General features: G+C 38.1%; 1 protein-coding gene and 1 long non-coding RNA gene across 5 annotated transcripts in view; one reads left to right on the top strand and one right to left on the bottom strand.

The window, feature by feature from the left end:
- Positions 1–390: 390 nt before the first annotated feature.
- LOC132425718 (uncharacterized) overlaps positions 391–18,837 on the bottom strand; it is a 31,373-nt gene continuing 12,926 nt past the window's right edge. The window contains exons 2-3 of one of the 2 annotated variants that reach the window (XR_009519481.1): positions 12,767–12,864; positions 391–1,315 (exon numbers count right to left, since the gene is read on the bottom strand). This is a non-coding gene — a long non-coding RNA (uncharacterized lncRNA). Of the gene's footprint in view, positions 1,316–8,783; positions 12,003–12,766; positions 12,865–18,837 lie in introns of those variants that run through there. The other variant, XR_009519482.1, reaches the window with a different exon arrangement.
- On the top strand, positions 2,781–18,012 carry APELA (apelin receptor early endogenous ligand). Of its 3 annotated transcripts, none has more exons than XM_060011956.1 (3): positions 2,781–3,033; positions 4,222–4,311; positions 13,881–15,416. In XM_060011956.1, the coding sequence occupies exons 1-2, from the start codon at positions 2,958–2,960 to the stop codon at positions 4,308–4,310; spliced, it is 165 nt and encodes a 54-aa protein (XP_059867939.1). In that variant the 5' UTR covers positions 2,781–2,957; the 3' UTR covers position 4,311; positions 13,881–15,416. The 3 variants fall into 3 exon arrangements, with proteins under 3 accessions (XP_059867939.1, XP_059867937.1, XP_059867938.1); XM_060011954.1 differs by lacking the exon at positions 13,881–15,416 and adding an exon at positions 16,457–18,012 and having other exon boundaries at positions 2,786–3,033; XM_060011955.1 differs by lacking the exon at positions 13,881–15,416 and adding an exon at positions 8,377–8,603 and having other exon boundaries at positions 2,826–3,033.

Below are 18,837 nucleotides of genomic sequence, written 5' to 3' on the forward strand. Positions count from 1 at the left end.
CTGATTTTCTAGGGCTGCTGTAACAAAGTGCCACAAACTGCTGGAGCAAAACAACAGAAATGTGTTCTCGCATCATTCCAGGTGCCAGAAGTACAAAATCAAGGTGTTGGCCGAGTTGAGTTTTTCTTGGAGGCAGAATCTTGCCTCTCTCTTAACTTCTGGTGGTTGTTGGCAATCCTTGGTGTTCCCATGCTTGTAGTCGCCTAACCCCAATCTCCGCCTCTGTTGTCACGTGGCGTCCTCCTTGTATGTCTCTGTGTGTCTCCTTTTCTCACAAGGACGACAGTCATATTGGATGTAGGGCCCAATCCCCCGCTATGACCTCATCTTAACTAATTACATCTGCAAAGACCCCATTTCCAAATAAGGTCACATTCTGAGGTTCCAGGTTGGCAGGAATTTCAATCCGGCATAAGAAGTATATTCCTAACTTATTCTTATTTTTGATAATAGCTTCAACAGGCTATTATTATAAGAACTAGGACTTGAGCCTTAGCGGGGAGGGGGACAAAATGGTTGAGATCCCAGGTCAGGAAATCTGAGTTCCATCTATTCCTCTTCCCACATGTGTAGCCTCGGAGGCTACACCCTCCTTAGTGGTTAGTCTTCTCATCTGATTAACAGGGGGCAGACCTTCAGGGTGTTTGGGGAGGACTAAGGGAAGTAATGCGTGTGATGCACTTAGCATGGTACTGGCCCAGAGGGATGGTGTTCAGCTCACTCTAAGGAGGCCAACCTGTGCTGCAGATGGCAGGGGGTGGGGGGACAGGGGGAGGGCAAGGTTTCTGCTCACGTGAACGTGCCTCACCATTCATCCAGACGCAGGCTGAAAGCACTGCGTGGACAGCCACTCTCATCTTTACAGTCTAGCTCTCTGCCACTAAGATTTCCCCAGGCCAGCTTGTTCAATGCTAACTTGAGTGATTTACCACCACTCTTGATCCATGACCCGTAGAAATGCCAGCTCACTGGTCACTGTCCAATGTCTAGCATTTCAGTTCGCCCATCAGCTTTATACACTATATTATTGGACTCCGAAAACCAACTGCTTAATCATCATCGTCAACTTCTTCTTAAGTTATATTTGGAAAGAACAATTTAAAATATATGTAAATAAATAACGCCTTAACTTTCATAAATTTGTAATACATTTATGTATTTCTAATACATTACCTTGCTTTCTCTTTCAGGTGGAAAACCAGGTAGTTTACTTACATGAGTTAAATACAACACTTCACTGTATCCTGATAGGTGGGAACACCTTCCTCAGTACTTGCTTATGTTAGGTGTATTCTAGGAGTTCATTGTTGGTCAGCTGGTAATGAAATACACAAATTTGAATCAGTTATGCGGTTTGTGGTAGTCACTATCTTATCCATAAAGAAGGCTGACCATAGTAGTACCTTTGAATAGACATAGACCTAAGACTTGGACTGAAGTTATATTGTCAAAATCTGTATTGGTCTCCTGTTGGTTTGCTCGATTTAACACTCGGTTTTGTCAGCTTGCAGTTGGTTTTCCGGGGTGCTGTACTGAGAAGCTTACAGGGGGAGTAAAATCTGAACATTACCTTTGCTATTCGTGAGGCACTCTTATATCATGAGTCCATACTCTTGTATTCAACTGATGTTACGGAATGATGTATAAATGCAGCAGGGCTGCATAGTGCCCTTTAACTCCCAGATGGGCAAATATTCTCAGGATTTTAAGAAAATGATTTTAAGAATTGCTGTATGCTCTTGCCTGTTATAAAGTTCATGGATAAGCAGGCAGGCAGGGATTCTTACTGACTGATGTCTAAGATAAGCAAATTATGCATTAATTTCAAACCTTAGGGAGCCCAAGGTTGTGTACCAACTACCTGAATCTAGAAAAGTGAAATGCAACAAACTTCCTGCCAATTCACAAGTTGCAGATGCTTTAGATTTGGGATTTGGGATCTACCTGAATTTGACTGTGTCTACACTATCATTTCCATTTACTTTATAGTTAAGTACAGTCATTTTCATTTGTAACAGCTACATATGACAGGCAAGGAAACACTTAAAACCACAAGCGATCTTGGAGCATGTGTGTAAAAGATGACATGAGACTGCTTTTGTCTTCTGAGCTCATTCCTAATTTCTGTGTCCGAAATATATCAGCCACCATATATAAATCTTTTAACAGAACCCAGATTTCATGAATTTGTGGCTTGCCTGAACTTACTTTTTAAAAATCCTGGATGTACTGCAGATGAAAATGATCTCTATTACTTTAGAAATTGCACTTTACAAAATAAAAAAGATGAACATTTTTCAGATTAATTTCAGAACATTCTAAATCCCAGGAATGTTTATTGATGTAAACCCACATAGATTAAGCAATTTAGAGATTTGGGGCAAACAGGCACCACTTTGCAGTAGGTTTGGAAAAGAGAAAGCATTTCAGCACATGTTCCGCCGCAAAGCATTTGGCAGTCTAAGTTAGAGCTTCAGATTTCCTTCTGAAAGGGACAAGAGACTTCCTGTCATTCCTCTGGGTTTCTGCATGTGACACCGATGTGCACAATGCAAAGTGTAAACAGATGTAAATGGTGAGGGAGGGAGCCCGGCCAGTGTGTGGTTCTACACACTCTCCAAACCCTGCTCTGGGCGCAGTCCGCCTCTCCTCGGAGTCGGCGGCGGACATTTCCACCCAAGTCACAGGACGCTTGACTGGTTTATTTCACCAATATTTACTTATGGAAATCAAGGGGCGTGGCCGGGGCGGGAGGAGGGGTCTGGGGCCGAGGGGCTCCGACCGCAAAACCGTAACCTTATCTGCAGGGATCATTAACCTTTCTGGAAAACGCAGCTGGCTGTGCTCTGAGGTTTGTCCTCAGAATGTGAGGAGCGCCACAGAGATACCGCAGAGACTGTTCAAAGACTGTTGGGTTTACCTTGCGCGCTTTTGCTCCACCGTAGTGTGGCAGAAAAATGAGATTGCAACAATTCTTTTTTCTGTTTCTTGTTTTTATGATGAGTCTTCTACTTACCCCCGGACAGAGACCAGGTAGGACTTGGATGGATTTGTACCGAGTGACTTGTTTTCGTGCCTGTTTGTGTGAACGGGCCTCTGAGCATGACTGTGTCTCTGTCGAAAATCGCGTAGGTGTGCTTGGGGGTGAGTGTGTAGGATTTCAGAAGTATGTTATCTATCCCGTTAGGTCTGTTATTTGGATATTTAAAAAGTAGCTGGATTTTAGAATGATGATAAATATTTGACCACTATTTTTCTAAATTCGAAGAAAATTGGTCCCAAAGCTATCATAGATATGGTGTCCTTATAAGTAAAAAGAGAGCTGTTATTTCTAGATATATAGTTAGATGTGTCACTTTAAAATGTGCCATTTTAGTATTATTGTGCTTACAGAGCCAAAAAAAGTCAAAAATATGTGTGGTCAAGATAAATAATATTAATTTACTTGACACATTTTTCAAGGATTGTATCAGTCATGTTGTTCTTAACTAACAGGGATTTAGTAAACAAAGTTATTTTAAAGTGCTTTTACTTCAGAACCAAATATCTAAGATTTCAAAGCGCTGCCAAGTAAAAAAGAAAAAAAAAATTAGAAAGTTTTCTAAGGAAAAAGCCAACCTAAATTTAAATAGAAAGGTGACACCATTTATATCTAAACATGTTAGATTATTCCCTTGATAATATACTTCTCCATTTACAACAGAAAATGGTGCATAACTGGTTAAACATTCAGTCTCTGCCTTTTAGTTAGAAGTTTGATCACTGAGACTATTTCAAATGACGTTTCCTGGTCTGACCTCTTTACATAAATAAGAAAAAAGTTTCAAGTTAGCGATTCAGAAAGCAGCTGATCCCTTCTTACTGTTTATAGCAATTGCTATTCAAATTGTTTCTCCTCTCAAAATACAGAGCAACTTGGACAACAGTCTTGTAAAATATTTGTGATTAATTCACTACGTAAACTAAGAAGTCTAGAAACATTTAGAAAGAAGTCATGTAGGAGAAGAATTTTACTATTAAATCCCACCATCAACAATGAACTGTTAGGAATATCCATCCTGAATTTGCATCCCATTAATTTTTTATATCACAATCACATCTGAACAGAGAACAAATAATCACAGTATAATCTGGATCGAAAGTATTCCCTCAGTCTTCAGATTAAACAACTAATTTTCTGTAAATGCCCCTGATATTTTCCTCTTTTTTTTTTTTTTCCAGCTAATTTGGCAATGAGAAGAAAATTGCACAGGTACAACTGCCTTCAGAGGAGATGTATGCCTCTGCATTCACGAGTGCCCTTCCCCTGAGGTATTTCTGATGGAAAGAGTTTTACTACATTTAGGCAATGTTCCAGATTACATATACCTGAGAATGCTTAAATGGCTTTAGAGTGATGTCAGTTTAAGGAATGCATACTAATGGTTTGCATACTAACAGTGAAATGAAATGGTGTTTGGGAATGGCTTTAATCATTTAATGGGATGGAGGAGGACAATGTAGGAAAATCTTGATAATTGTTGAACCTGAGTGATAGTTACATGGGGATTAATACCATTGTGTGTGTTTGAAATTTTTCATAATTAAAAAAATCAGGCACGAGGAGAATGTAATTAATTATAAAGGTATCTTGAAACACATGTTTTGAAAATCTCTGACTAGCTCCCTATGCTGTCCAGAATAAGCACGTTTCCCATTCACACCACTCTACGCTCGAAAGCATTCGCACACGTTTGCCCAACACCACCAAGTGGATGATGTATTAGCCTCAACACTTAGTAATTTATTCTTCCTGAAAATATTTCTTTTCATATATAAAATCAACTTAATATTAATGACATGGCAGCTTTCCAGCTTCACTAATAGAATTGGTCATGATGGTTGCATCTTTAAGGATAAATTCTGAATGGAATTTTGTTCCTGATTTTACACTACCGCCATCACCAGTAATACTGCTTGAATCAGTTAACATCAAACACCGCCCAAGTTTGTTACTTCACACTAAAAAATAAGAAGCTTGACATTCCATTGTAATTATTTTCAGCTCTTTAATTCACATGAAATATAGCTTCCTTTAAAAAAAAGTCATAGAAATATCCCTCAGCTGGTTAACATAACACAGGCAGTTGCTCAATTAGCCTATTCATTTGGCCTGTGGACTGGAGCATTTATGGCACTATGCATCCAGGGAAAAGAATGATTGCTCTGCCTGGTGTTTAATACACGCTTTTCAAACCAGTGAAGACCCTGTAGTGGGATATTAAATAAACGAAGAGCAGTTCAGTAACAAGCATTTACCAAGAGGACTGAGACAAAAACCCAAGTTCTCTACGCCTGCATCTGTAACAAATTACTCTTTGCTATCAAAATATGAAAAAGAAATTTGGTGGAGAAATCCAGAAAGATACAAGAGGAAGTTCTTGAGAAGCCAATTAATGGGGACTAAAACATGCTTTAGAAGTGTCCTATATGTTAAAAAATCCTTTGGTGTATGTCGATAATGAATTTCAGTCTCTCGTATAAATAACGGTAAAATCTGTGCTTAGGAGGAGTGGAGAAGTTCATGATTTTTCCAGCACTCCTCCACAGATAACAAAGAGGCATTTCACAGTAGCAAGGGAATTCCTGCATATGCAGGAAAGGATGCCTCACAAATGCAGACAAAAGCCCTTAGTCAGCCACAGGTTATATTGGCTTTCTCCACCAAACACCTGCCATAAAAACTAGGGCTGTAAGCAAACAAGATAGAGTAGTGAAATTTGAATTGTGAAAGTTAAGGAAAATTTTGACCTATAAAGCAAATTTGTAAACCAAAGGGAAACGTAAGTCGAAGCCATATAAACTATTTAATAATAGCAATCCTTTACAAAAGTTGGGTAATCCTTTTAAAGAACTGCTCAGGTTACAGCATCCATTTTCTCAGTGTTTAGACTAGTCCTACATTCCAGCTACAGTTCTTTGAAGAATGTGTAAAAGTCACATTTTGGAATCCAGCATTAGTATAAGAGCCACTGAAAGAAAAACGTTAATTTCCCCACAGGGAACTATATTTAATATCCAGTGATCAACCATCTAGAAAAGAACATGAAAAAAAATATATGTATAATGGAATCACTTTGCTGTACAGCAGAAATTAAAACATTATAAATCAACTATACTTCAATAAAATTTTCTTAAAAATTAAAAAAAAAAGATAATTTCCCAAGAGCTTGGTCAACCAGTGCTCTAAGTGCTATATTCAAGTTTGATAGCATGATTCTCACTGCCCTAAATACTTGCATCTTTTTTATATGTCTTGCAACAAAGGTACTTTGACTACTAGATAAAGGCACTATAGACATAAGTAGTGTAACTCTGAGGCTGAATCTCTCTTCATTTGTCCCCCTCTGTTTTCTACGTGCTTTAGATAAAATCACATGTCTTGACTTCATTCAGTTAGGGTCAAGGAAGACTGTAAAGGGATAGGTAAGGTAAACATTTGACTTTGAAGTTTTACAGATTAACCTTTTAGAGTGGTTTAGACTTTCAGCTCACTTGATGGGAAAGCCCGATTACATTTACTCCGTCAATTTTTCCTTCTCACAGAGTCCCCCTCAAAGATCCTCAGTGAGATTTCCTAACTGTTGAGATAATTAAATAGAAAATCTTGCCATATAAAGTTTATTTTCTAATACTTTTTTTTCTCACAAATATTTTGGCATTACCTTCAGCCCTAAGTGAATTAGAGTGAAGGAAAGCAAAAGAAGGGTGTCAGGAAATCTGAGCTTATAGGTTGATGTGGAAATGAGGTAGGGTCTTTGAGGTGGGGACTCTGATGAGGTCCCCTTCCAACAGTATCATCTCACTACAGCCCTGATTTTATCGATAAATATGTGCTCTAGGTAACGACACACTCCGTTAACACATACTCTTTCTAGCTTTTTAATAATAGTTATAATACATGTTCATGGTATAACATTTTTTTCTAACAGTCTGGAAGAATACTGTAAAGTCAAAAGTAAAAGTCTGCCACCCTCCTCTGTTGCCCATTTTCCTTTCCCAGAGGTAATGGCTATGAAAATATTTTTGGTGAAGTTACCTTTTAAAATTGAGACCCTTGATTACCATTCAAATGTAAATGCTTCTACTTCTCTATTTTCTGCCTTTTTAAAAAGCATTGTTTTGTAGAAGTATAGTTGATTTACAATATTGTGTTAGTTTTAGGTGTATAGCCAAGTGATTCAGTTATATATTTTTTCAGATTTTTTCCCACTGTAGGTTATTACAAGCTATTGAATGTAGCTCCTTGAGCTATACAGTAGGTCCTTGTTGCTTACCTATGTTATGTATATCGTAGTTGTATCTGGTAATCCCCATAGCCCTCACTTGTCCACTTGGTAACCGTAAGTTTGTCTTCTATGCCTGTGAGTCTGTTTAGTATATAGATTCAGTTGTATTATTTCATTCCACTCCGACGTTGGGTCTCTGTGTGCTTTCTCCACACCCAGACAACAAGCCTCCATACTGTCTGCCTTACTCCTACGCCCTTTAAGTCATGATTCCCCCCACCTCTGACCAAATCTCTGCTCTGCCTCCAAACTCTATGCAACTGTCCTGTTGTCCTGGCCCTTCTCACTCTATTCTGCCTCTTTGTCTTATCCGAAAGCCAACTCTGCCTTCAGTGCAGAATCTCCACTTTAGGGGAGCACTTCACCTCCAACTTTAATGGCGCTCTCTGCAAAGAACTCTTCTTACTTTTAAGCACCTCTGATTCCCATTCAGTTCTATTTCAAGACTTTAATGACCTCCAGTTTCCTTAAACTTTTTAACCTCCTTATCCAACTCACAGCAAGAGATGATTCCTCTTCCCATCGAAAATGGAGGTAATCAAGCTTCAAAACCAGACCTTGCCCTCAAACTACAAACATCTACATCTGCAGCGTCTTCTGTTTTCCCCTCCTAGTCTTTCATTAGGAGATTCCTTTCTTGGTTATGGTTCATCTCTCCACACCTCAGGAACCTTGATCCAACAATTACTGCCTTTCTTCCCTAGCATGTTCAATATGTCAAAACTGATCTATTTCATCTTTAAAAAAAAAAAAAAGAAAAAGAAAGAAGGTGCACCCTTGGCCCCATAGTGCTCTCTAGTGACCAGCTCAGGTTCTTCTCTGCACAGCCCAATTTCTTGAAAAGTGGCTACTTCCTTTCCTCCCATGTATTTTCAATGCACTGTTCCCACTGCATTCTGGGAAAGGTCCCTAGTGACTTCCTTCTTCTCAAATTCAGTGAACACATCAGCTGTCTCCGTGGGTCAAGTTGTAGAATGAATTTTCCTTGGTTTCAAAGATACCCTGCTCCCTTCTGACCATCTCTGGAATAAATCACTATTCCTTTCAGGACCTGTACAGGGTGTCCAACTGCCTACCTGGAATCACCTCAGCTGCCCTGCAGATACTTGAAGCCCATGGCCACAGTGCACATGCAGATCTCCACCATGGCTTCTGCACAGCTATTCCTGTAACTCAGCTCTCTGTTCCAATACCATGCGTGTCATCAGGAAGGACTTCCCTGATGATCCTTTATGTAAAAAAGCAGTACCAAAATAAAGTCTTAAAGCAATTCTTCAACCTGCCCAAGATACTTCCAATTTTCCTTTTCCTGGATTGTTTTTCTCCATAATACGTAATGCCATGTGACATAACATGTATTTACTCTGTTGTTTGTTTAGCATCTTCCTCTCTTCATTAGAATGTAAGTTTCATGAGAACAGGAACTTTGCTTTGGTCATCAGCTCTTCAGAAATATTTGATGAGAGACTGAATGAATAGCTAAAAGTAAATTCTTTAATTCCTTCCACTCAAATATGTCCCCTGTGTTCTCAAAGTTACTGTGTATTAGGCACTGTGCTGTGAAACGTAACGTGGTACTGTCCCAACCTAAACTTCTGAGCAGAGTGCCCTAGTGTCCAGTTCTGTTCGGTTCCTCAGCCTGTCATTTCTACCTGACAACCTGCTTCCTCCTTTTCATCTCTTTACTACTATTTCAGTGCCTGTTATATCTCTCCAACATGACTGCCACACCTTAACTGATCACTCCAGCCTCCAGGTCTCTTCTGGAAAATCCATTTTTTGTTTTATCATCTGATCTTTTTAAACTGTAAATCCAATCATGTCACACCTTGATTAAAATCCTTAACTGTCTCTGTAGCCTTCAGGACAGTGAGAACTCCCATAATTTAACAAAGGACACATTACAAAGGGTACCTCTGCGGCATCACCTCTTCTCCCCTGCCCTTTCTCAGAGTGGATAAGAGTTAAGACAGGACTGCCTAGGTTCTAGCTCTGGCCACACAGCTCACCCACTGGTGATCTCTGGTAAGTCACTTATCTCTTCTAAGCCTCCTTTCACTTCCAGACCTGGAAAATGGAGCTGGTAATGTAATGGTATGTACCTTATCGTAACTGTACCTAGCACGTAGTAAGTGCTAAACAGGTAGTAGCTAGAATTATTAACATGGCTTTAAAGTCAGTCCATTCTTCACCTCTTGCCCTTCCTCAAGCTACACTTCTGCCTACTTACTCGTTTCCTCACTATCAAGTCGTCCTTCAAGACACCTTCCCTGGTTTTGATACCCCTACAGATTTTATTAGATGCCCACTTTTTGCTCTCAGCCCCGTTTGCATATACTTCTGTCAAAATACCGGACTCACTGCCCTGTAATAATGTGTTAACTGACTGGACTCCTCCCTACCCCCCTCCACACACTAGAAATTCTCTGAAGGCAGAGTGTGGGTGTTCTGACTTTGTTAAATTAACATTTGTTAAGTGGAGCACAGAGTACAGAATAGTGAGCCTTACTGCAACACCTGACCACAGATATGTTGAAATAGAGAAGTTTATTACAGTCCTGGAGGAAGCACCGGGCATGCCTCAAGGGGCCATATGGGGAGGCCAAGGCAGAGTGCAGACAGAGAGAGGGGACCTGGGGGACACATGTGCCTTTAGTAGGGTCTGTGGTGGAGTCCTTTGGATTCCTGGGCAAGGGCCTGATAAGTCAATTCAGACCAAAAGAGCATGGTTTTGGTAAGCCCCAGGGGGTCTTACCTAAGGGGCACATAAGGTAACCAGGCCCTGGGAGACAGGGAGACTGTTGATCACAAGGGCTGCTGGGGCTTCACGTCAGGAACTTCTGTTTGCTTGTGACCTTGCACTGCTCTCCAGGGCATGTGCTTCGTTTGCGGGAGGCGCTGGTGTCAGTGTAAAGCCCCACACAAAATGCATGCCTGGCAGCAACACCATAGGGTAGCTTAGCTAGACTCTCATCATTGGGTTGCATTTATTTATCTTCCTATCTTCAGCCGAAAAAAGTGCCTGGGATACAGCAGACACTCCAACAATTTTGCTCAAAGAAATGAAATGAAACTTTTATCAATATTTATTGTCTTAGCATTTAAGAGGTACTACCGTCAGGCCCCAACACGCATTTTCAGCTTTATTTCCTGATATTAGCTGCCAGACTGAACTCTTCCTCGCTCATCTCACCAAGTGCAAACCCTGCCTCTCCCCCAGGGTTCTCTTCCAACTCCGTTTCCTATATGAGGCCCACCCTCAACCAAAGAGCTTAAAATAATGTTCCACTCTCAACAGTCACTGCATTTTTATCAGTAGGTTTTTAAAGTCATTTATCATATATTCTACTTTATTTCATCAAATTTTACCAGTACTGGAATGTGAGCTCCTTGAAGATAAGACTTGGCCCCTAAAGTTTAGCCTATAAACCTTTATAGTGTGTGAATAGCGGAGAGCAGCTTGAAATATAGGGGATTCTTGCATGGACTATAGTTATCTGTAGGACGTCTTGCTCAAGACTAAATAAAATATAGAAAATTACTGTTTTCTCAGTTAATCATAGTCTAGTGTCTGAAGACCATGTCAGAGAAAATCCCTAATGTTCCTAATTTACCGATGAAATAAAACTTTTTAATAAAGACCCTGATGCCTTTATGATAATATATACAATATAACATACTGAATATTTAAATATACAGCTAGGTTTTACATATATATTATTATAATACATGTACATTCCCCTATGCAAAATATGTATATGATGGACTAAAGCCAAATTTCAGAGTATTCTTCACTTTGGAAACTGATTTCTCATTACAAAGTGTGTAATAATTCTTTTTGCAGATACTTAGTTAAGGTAGCTGTTGTCTAACATGTTTAGGAATCTAAAATTTCTTTGTAGCATAAATTTTTTGTTTGTTCTCAATTATGTATTCAATTAGTGACCTAGTGATATAGGTAAACTTAATTATTGCATAGCAGTAATGTATTTGAAAAATATATTATTCTTAGACAATAACAAGAGAATATTTTTTAAGTGACTTGAGAAAAACAAAATCACTTATCATTAACTCCTTCAATACATTCCACTTTTGGATGTATTTTTTTTTAATAGTGATGTGTGATATTGAATGCCACAATTCTCTCCACATTACCAACAATATCAAAATGTGAGATGAATTCTAAACTTTCCTGATCTTAACAAAATTATTAGCAATTTTCACCAGAAACATTAAGAATCTTGTCAGTGTATCTACAATTCCTCAGAATATTGCTAATTTATAATTAAAATCCTTGAGAGCTTACCTGTTACCACTCAGAATATTTATAAACAAAATAATAATGCAAACCACATGTCTTCTGCTTTGCTTTGTTAAAATTCTATTAGAGAAGAGAAATAGGCAGAATAGACAGGCTTTCCCAAGGCCTCCTTCACTGGTCTTGGCCCTGCACACCTGTGGTCATGCCTAGAACTTGGGTCAGCCACTGCCACTATTCTAACCCCATCAGGCCTTCCAGAGCATTGACCCTTGACTGGTCCCTTTCTCCTGCTAAGACTGTATAATTCATTAGTTCCATAATTGCTGCCAGTATTACACGTTTTCCTGCTGCTCTGTTTTCATCTCATTGTTCTGGAAGCATCCTGAAGTCTTCAAACATGTATGTTATTGCTGCTGGAGAATACATAAGAAGTCAGACGGGAAATGCTTCAAATTCTTCATCGGATCCCAAACTGTACAGCAAACCTACATATCTGTGGTCAACTTGCTGCCTTGCGCTCCACAATAACTGCTTCTAACTTCTTCTATTCACCTCAAATTTTAGGCCCTAATCTTCAGGCAGATGGCCTTGCCTCATATCACAGAGAAAAGAGAAGTCATCACATGGTATATCCCTCAGCCTCCAAGTACAAAACAAGACTCCCATCTAATCCCCCTCCTACTCTGCCCGCCCTGACCCTCCTCTTCCTCTGGGTTTCATGGAAGGTCTGACCGTTGCTCCATCTGTGTATGGATCCCTTCTCTTCCCACTTTCTCAGGAATCTCAAACTGCCGCTTTCACACTGTCTTCATGCTCTCTGCCCTCTGGATCGTCGTGTCAACATGGAGGTGAGGTTTAAACGCTGGTAAGGCCACGTAGTAAAACAACACACGCACACACTCCTTAGTCCAGGCTCTCGAATGAGTCTTCTGTACTCCTCGTCTCCAATTCATTATTTTCCATGCACATTTTAACCTACTCTAATCTTATGCCTTCTTTAAAATAACGTCAATCATCTTCATTTGCTTAGTTTTCCCTCTGATTTCTCAGCAGAATTTAGCAACTGACTACACTCAATCTGCAAAACTCCCTTCCCTTAAATTCCAGGATACCACACTTATACTTTTCTGCTAAATTCTCAGCTGACTCTCTGGCTCCTAGGCAGGTGTCATCTTACCTGGAAAGACTTGCACGGCGGAGTTTCTCTACTCTCTCCTGCTCCGTTTCGGCCATTCCTTTGGCCTCCGTTACCTCTTCACGCGGAGTGGTAATACTCTGCAGGAAAAAAGGAAGATCATCTCAGTGAGAACAAGCAAAGCCTATTTATTCAGAGCCCGCTATGGCAAAGGAGTAAGCCACCATGGCTATTTGGCTATTAAGAATAATTCTGGGAGGGACGGTGGGAGGAAGAAAGGAAGGAAGGAAGGAGGGAAGGAGGGAAGGAAGGAAAAAAGAAAGAAAGAAAGAAGATAAAGTAAAATAAAATAGAGTAAAATATAATAAAGTTATTAAATTAAAAATAATTATTAAGAAAAAAAATTAAAAAACAAAAACGGACGTATAGGGCCTTAGGACAAATGGTGGAAGCAAAGCTATACAGACAAAATCTCCCACAGAAGCATACACATACACACTCACAAAAAGAGGAAAAGGGGAAAAAATAATAAATCTTGCTCTAAAGTCCACCTCCTCAATTTGGGATGATTCGGTGTCTAAAGGAGGGAAGAATAATTCTGTTCTGAACGTTCATGTACGAGTTTTTGTTTGAACATCTTTTCAGTTCTCTTGGGTGTATACCCAAGAGTGAAACTGCTGCATTATGTGGTTACTCTGTGTTTGACTTATTGAGGAACTGCCAAACTATTTTCTACAGTGGTTACAGCAATTTACATTCCTAACAACAATATATGTGTTGCAATTTCTCTACATTCTCACCAGTACCTGTTATTATAGCCATGCTAGTGCATGTGAAGTGGTATCTCGTGATTTTGATTTACATTTCCCTAATGACTATCTTTTCATGTATCCACTGGCCATTTGTCTATCTTCTATGGAGAAACAGCTATCCAAATCCTTTGCCCATGTTTTTCAATTGACTTACTTGTCTTTTTATCGTCAAGTTGTAAAAATTCTTTATATATTTTGAATACATGGCCCTCATCAGATACATGATTTGCAAATTAGTTTCTTCCATTCTATTGATTGTCCTTTCACTTTCTTGGTGTTGTCCTTTGAGAACAAAAGTTTTTAGTTTTTTGTTTTGTTTTGTTTTATTTTGTTTTTTTTTGCAGTACGTGGGCCTCTCACTGTTGTGGCCTCTCCCGTTGCGGAGCACAGCCTCCGGACGCACAGGCTCAGCGGCCATGGCTCACGGGCCCAGCCGCTCCGCAGCATGTGGGATCTTCCCAGACGGGGGCACGAACCCGCGTCCCCTGCATCGGCAGGCGGACTCTCAACCACTGCGCCACCAGGGAAGCCTAAGTTTTTAGTTTTGTTAAAGTCCAGTTTGTCTATTTTTTCTTTGGTTGCTTGTACTTTATATGTTAAAACACCATTGACTAATCCAAGGTCACGTATATTTACATTTATATTTTCTTCTAAAAGTTTTATAGTTTTGTATCTTACATTTATGTCTATGATCCGTTTTGAGTTAAATTTTGTGTATGGTGTGAGGAAGGAGTCCAACTTCTTTTGCATATGGATATCCCATTGTTCTAGCACAATTTGTTGAAATTACTGTTCTTTCCCCCATTGAATTACCTTGGCACTACTGTCAAAAATCTGTTGACCACTAATGTAAGGGTTTATTTCTGGACTCTCAGTTCTATTTCATTGATATAATGTCAATCCTTGAACTAATCCTATAATAATTCTATTGATGATTGCATTATTATAGCAAGTTTTTAAATCAGGATGTGTGAGTTCTCCAATATTGTAGTTCAAGATTGTTTTGGTTATTCTGGTTCCTTGAATTTCCATATGAATTTTAATATCAGCTTGTCAGTTTCTGCAGAGTGGCAGCTGTGACTTGGATAGCATTATCTTGAATCTGTAGATCAATGTGGGAAGTATTGCTATCTTCACAATTATGTTTTTCAATACATGAACATGGACCCTTGAGCAACATGGGTTTGCATTGTGTAGGTCCACTTATGTGGATTTTTTTCACTAAGTAAGTGCCACAGTCCTACACAATCCATGGTTGATTGAATCTGTGGATGCAGAACCACAGATACAGGGGGACAACTGTACGGTTATACGCAGATTTTCAACTGTGTGAAGGGTCAGTGCCCCTAATCGCCACGTTGTTCAAGGGTCAACTGTAATCAGATCTAACTTAGTTTATCTCAACATTTTATAATTTTTTAGAATACAATTTTTATACCTCTTTTGTTTAGCTTACTCCTGATATTTTATTCTTTTGGTGCTATTGTAAGTGGAATTTTCTTAATTTATATTTTTGAATTATTCATTGCTAATATATAGAACTGTAATTGATTTTTGCTTATCGACCTTATATCCTATAACCTTAATGAAATTATTAATTCTCATAGATTTTAGTAGGTCCCTTAGGATTTGCTATGTATGAGCTCATGTCATCTGCAAATAGATGTAGTTTTACTTCTTCATTTCTAATCTGGATGCCTTTTCTTTTCCTTGTCTAATTGCCCTAACTAGCCTGGTGCAATGTTGAATAGAAGTGGTGAGAACAGACATCCTTGTCTTATTCCTGATCTTAGATGGAAAGCATTCAGTCTTTCACCATTAAGTATGATGTTATGTAAAATGTGAGGTCAAAAATGTTGCGGGAGTGGGCAGTAAAAGTGCAGATTTGTTAGAATGTGTTGGAACTTAAGGGATCCCTTAAGTTAAAGTTTACACTTTAAACTTACACAATGTTGTTATATGTCAATTATATCTCTATTAAAGCTTTTAAAAAATTTATACTGCCTAGAGAAACCCTGGCACCAGTAATTCTCTTCCTGTAAAATATCCATGATCCTCTTAAGTGAAAATTAGTTATATTTTTCCCTACCATATATTTAAAATGTATTGCTAACTACTAATTATTAAATGGTCTTGTAGTATTAAGAATCCTCAGAACAATTTTAAAAAATTGAAGTATAGTTAATGGACAATATTACATAAGTTACAGGTGTGCAGTATAGTGATTCACAATTTTGAAAGTTTATACTCCATTTATAGTTATAAAATATTGGTTATATTCCCTGTGTTGTACAATATATCATTGTAGTTTATTTTATACATAATAATTTGTAGTTCTTAATCCCCTACCCCAATCTTGCCCCTCCCGTTTCCCTGTCCCTAAAGGTAATCACTAGTTTGTACTCTATATTTGTGAGTCTGTTTCTTTTCTGTTATATTCACTAGTTTGTTGTATTTTTTAGATTCCACATATAAGTGATATCATACAGTATTTGTCTTTCTCTGGGACCATTCTGTTTGTTAAATAAAATACCCCAAAGTAAGATTTTGGTTCTGCTATCTTTCTTTAACCTGCTCCAAATAACCTTCTTAGCTGGTATAAATATCAGAAATCAATGTCCATAATATTAAAAAAAAATAGTTGAGAGTACCAATGTGGGTCACTGAGCAAGTCAAGATTATTAGATGAAAAATAATTTAATGTAAAACCTCCTTAATAGCATAAATTCAGACTTTTAAACAAATACAGTGCTGTATTTATATTGAAAGGTAAGAAAATATGAAGTTGCTTTCAGCACTGAAAAACCGTGGTAACTTTTCATAATTCATCGGCTATAAAAAGAAATTAAGCATGAGTAAATTGGTCTGCTGGATAGCATTTCTTACTATGTGTTTCTTTCTCCTTTGCTTCCAAATCTAGATCTTCTCTATCTAACTTCTCCAGATCTACCAGAAGAGGAGTGAAGGAAAAGATACCCACCCATGTAATAGTGTGATTGCTTAGAAGTTTCTGTATGAAAAGGAATTGTTTGAAAGCAATGGGATGGTTTATTAGTTTCACACGATTCTCTTCTTTCTGGTTTCTCTTTAGAGAAAGAATAAATTCAAAAGCAATTCCAGTCTGAAGTATAATTATTTGCTTGCATAACAAAATTCTCTTATCTTTTTCTGCACATTATTATTCTTACCTGGTTTAAGAAGAAAAACTCTTTAATGTCTTAGAACTCTCTAACAGTAAAAAGTGTAGGAGTTTAAAATTGTCCTTTCATATTCTTATAATTTTCCGAAGGTATTAAAATTACTTTTTATATGTTTGAGTGATTGTAAAAAAAAATCCTAAATCTGAAATCAGTTGCATTGGCTATTTGGCTTTGCAGAATAGGGAGAAAATTATTCATTCATTGATTATTTATATAGAGAGACTAAGAAAGAAACTATTAACTGCTACCAATGTTATATAATAGGCTTTAATGTTTATGAACGTACTTTTTACTTTGAATAATATCCATTTATAGTTGTAAAATAAAGTCTGAAATACTAATTGTAGTTCAGTTTATATTACAGCTGAAATGTTTATTTCTGAACCTATTTTTCAACATGTCATCATAAGAAGCCAATGTCTGATTTCTTCTGAAGTTCTGTTTTATGCCCTTCATTCATCTGTATAGACAGCTTCTTAGAAAGGCCAACTTAAAATTGAAATTTAAAATACACTGGGCTTCCCTGGTGGCGCAGTGCTTGAGAGTCCGCCTGCCGATGCAGGGGACACGGGTTCGTGCCCCGGTCCGGGAAGATCCCACATGCCGCGGAGCGGCTGGGGCCCGTGAGCCATGGCCACTGAGCCTGCGCGTCCGGAGCCTGTGCTCCGCAACGGGAGAGGCCACACACTGAGAGGCCTGCGTACCGCAAAAAAAAAAAAAAAAAAAAAAAAAAAAAAAAAATACACTTATGCCAATAAAGTCTCAAGCAGAGTGATGTCTCCGATATCTGAGTGCTCATCATTCTGCTAGGCTTTATTTGGGTGTGGTGGTGAGACATGTAAATAAAAACTCAGAGGGAATTTAAGGACATGATTACCAAAGAAGGACATTATCCTCAGTCTGAATTGTACTGATAATTAGCTGTTCTCAAGTTGTTAAATATGCTCCTAATTTGTATTTATTCAAAGACTGTTAGCTCACTGCCATAAAGTTTTAATTATTTTACTGTAAGTTAACGCTATATATGAAATTTACATATTCATATCTTGACTAGAAATTTTACTTTGTAAACATTCTAGAGTGGGAGAAGCCATAAACCTTTAATCCCGATTTTGCCAAAATAAAAAAATTGAGATTTATATATAAAGAATTTGAAATATAAATTCTGATACATGAAAGTTTGTCTCCCTTTCATAGCTAACTTGTTAACAGTGTTTTGGGGGGATGGAAGGTGCTTATAAAAGTACTGTAATTAAATTTACACACAAACAAAAGATGTTTTATGAAATGTGTTATTTCATTATTTAAATTGGATATTTGGGGGGAACTCTAAATGGTTTTCTAGACGAATTATAATTCCTTTGCACAAGTGCATTTAAGTAGAAACATAGCTATTAACAATTACATTTGTTGAAAACACATATGTACTTATTTATATAATTTGTACAGAAAAAGAAAAGATTCATACAGCTCAGATACATCTCATGGAATACAAGCCTACACTTTTGCAAGATCAGACTCTCACATTCACAGAAAAAGTTAAAAACCAGCCGTAATTAAATGGTTATAGATTTCTGCTCATACAACTTCAGTAATTGTTCAATAAAACACTCAGTGATTTGAGTGTCTAGTTGTCCTTACTTGTGTAAGTTCAGAGTATTGAGCACAGCATGGTAGAAATGTTCCTGTACTTGTCTCTTTTTCCATTGTTCCTTTTCATTGGGGCATTTAAGACTGATCATACCTGCCAGTGCAGATCTTTTACCTAATTCAAGATTATCAGAGGAAAGGCAAAGATTCTCTCAAAATTTATTTAAAAACTCAATAACCAGTGGCATGTACGTTGAAAGTGGCACGCCAGCATAAGTCCATGGCAGTGGAGCCATGTTTTATTCACTGGCAAGGTGAAGGGTGAGACCAGAGGAGTGTCAAATATGTGTACTTTCAACTTTACCTTCTCTGTGATTTGGTGTTTGTTTTATTATTTTTCTATTAAAAGTTCTTTGCAATTTCTAACATTTTCAGAACACAAAGGAAAAGAAGTTTTATATAGTTTAATCAAGATAGCTAAGGGTATCAGAAGTAACGGTGCCACCTCAAT

The sequence above is a fragment of the Delphinus delphis genome, chromosome 5 (genome assembly GCF_949987515.2).
Source record: "Delphinus delphis chromosome 5, mDelDel1.2, whole genome shotgun sequence".
Taxonomy (NCBI): domain Eukaryota; kingdom Metazoa; phylum Chordata; class Mammalia; order Artiodactyla; family Delphinidae; genus Delphinus; species Delphinus delphis.

Coding starts and splice junctions, on each gene's coding strand:
- APELA (XM_060011956.1), top strand. CDS start 2,958: ATGAGATTGCAACAATTCTTTTTTCTGTTTCTTGTTTTTATGATGAGT. Junction 3,034..4,221: donor TACCCCCGGACAGAGACCAG/GTAGGACTTGGA, acceptor TTTTTTTTCCAG/CTAATTTGGCAATGAGAAGA.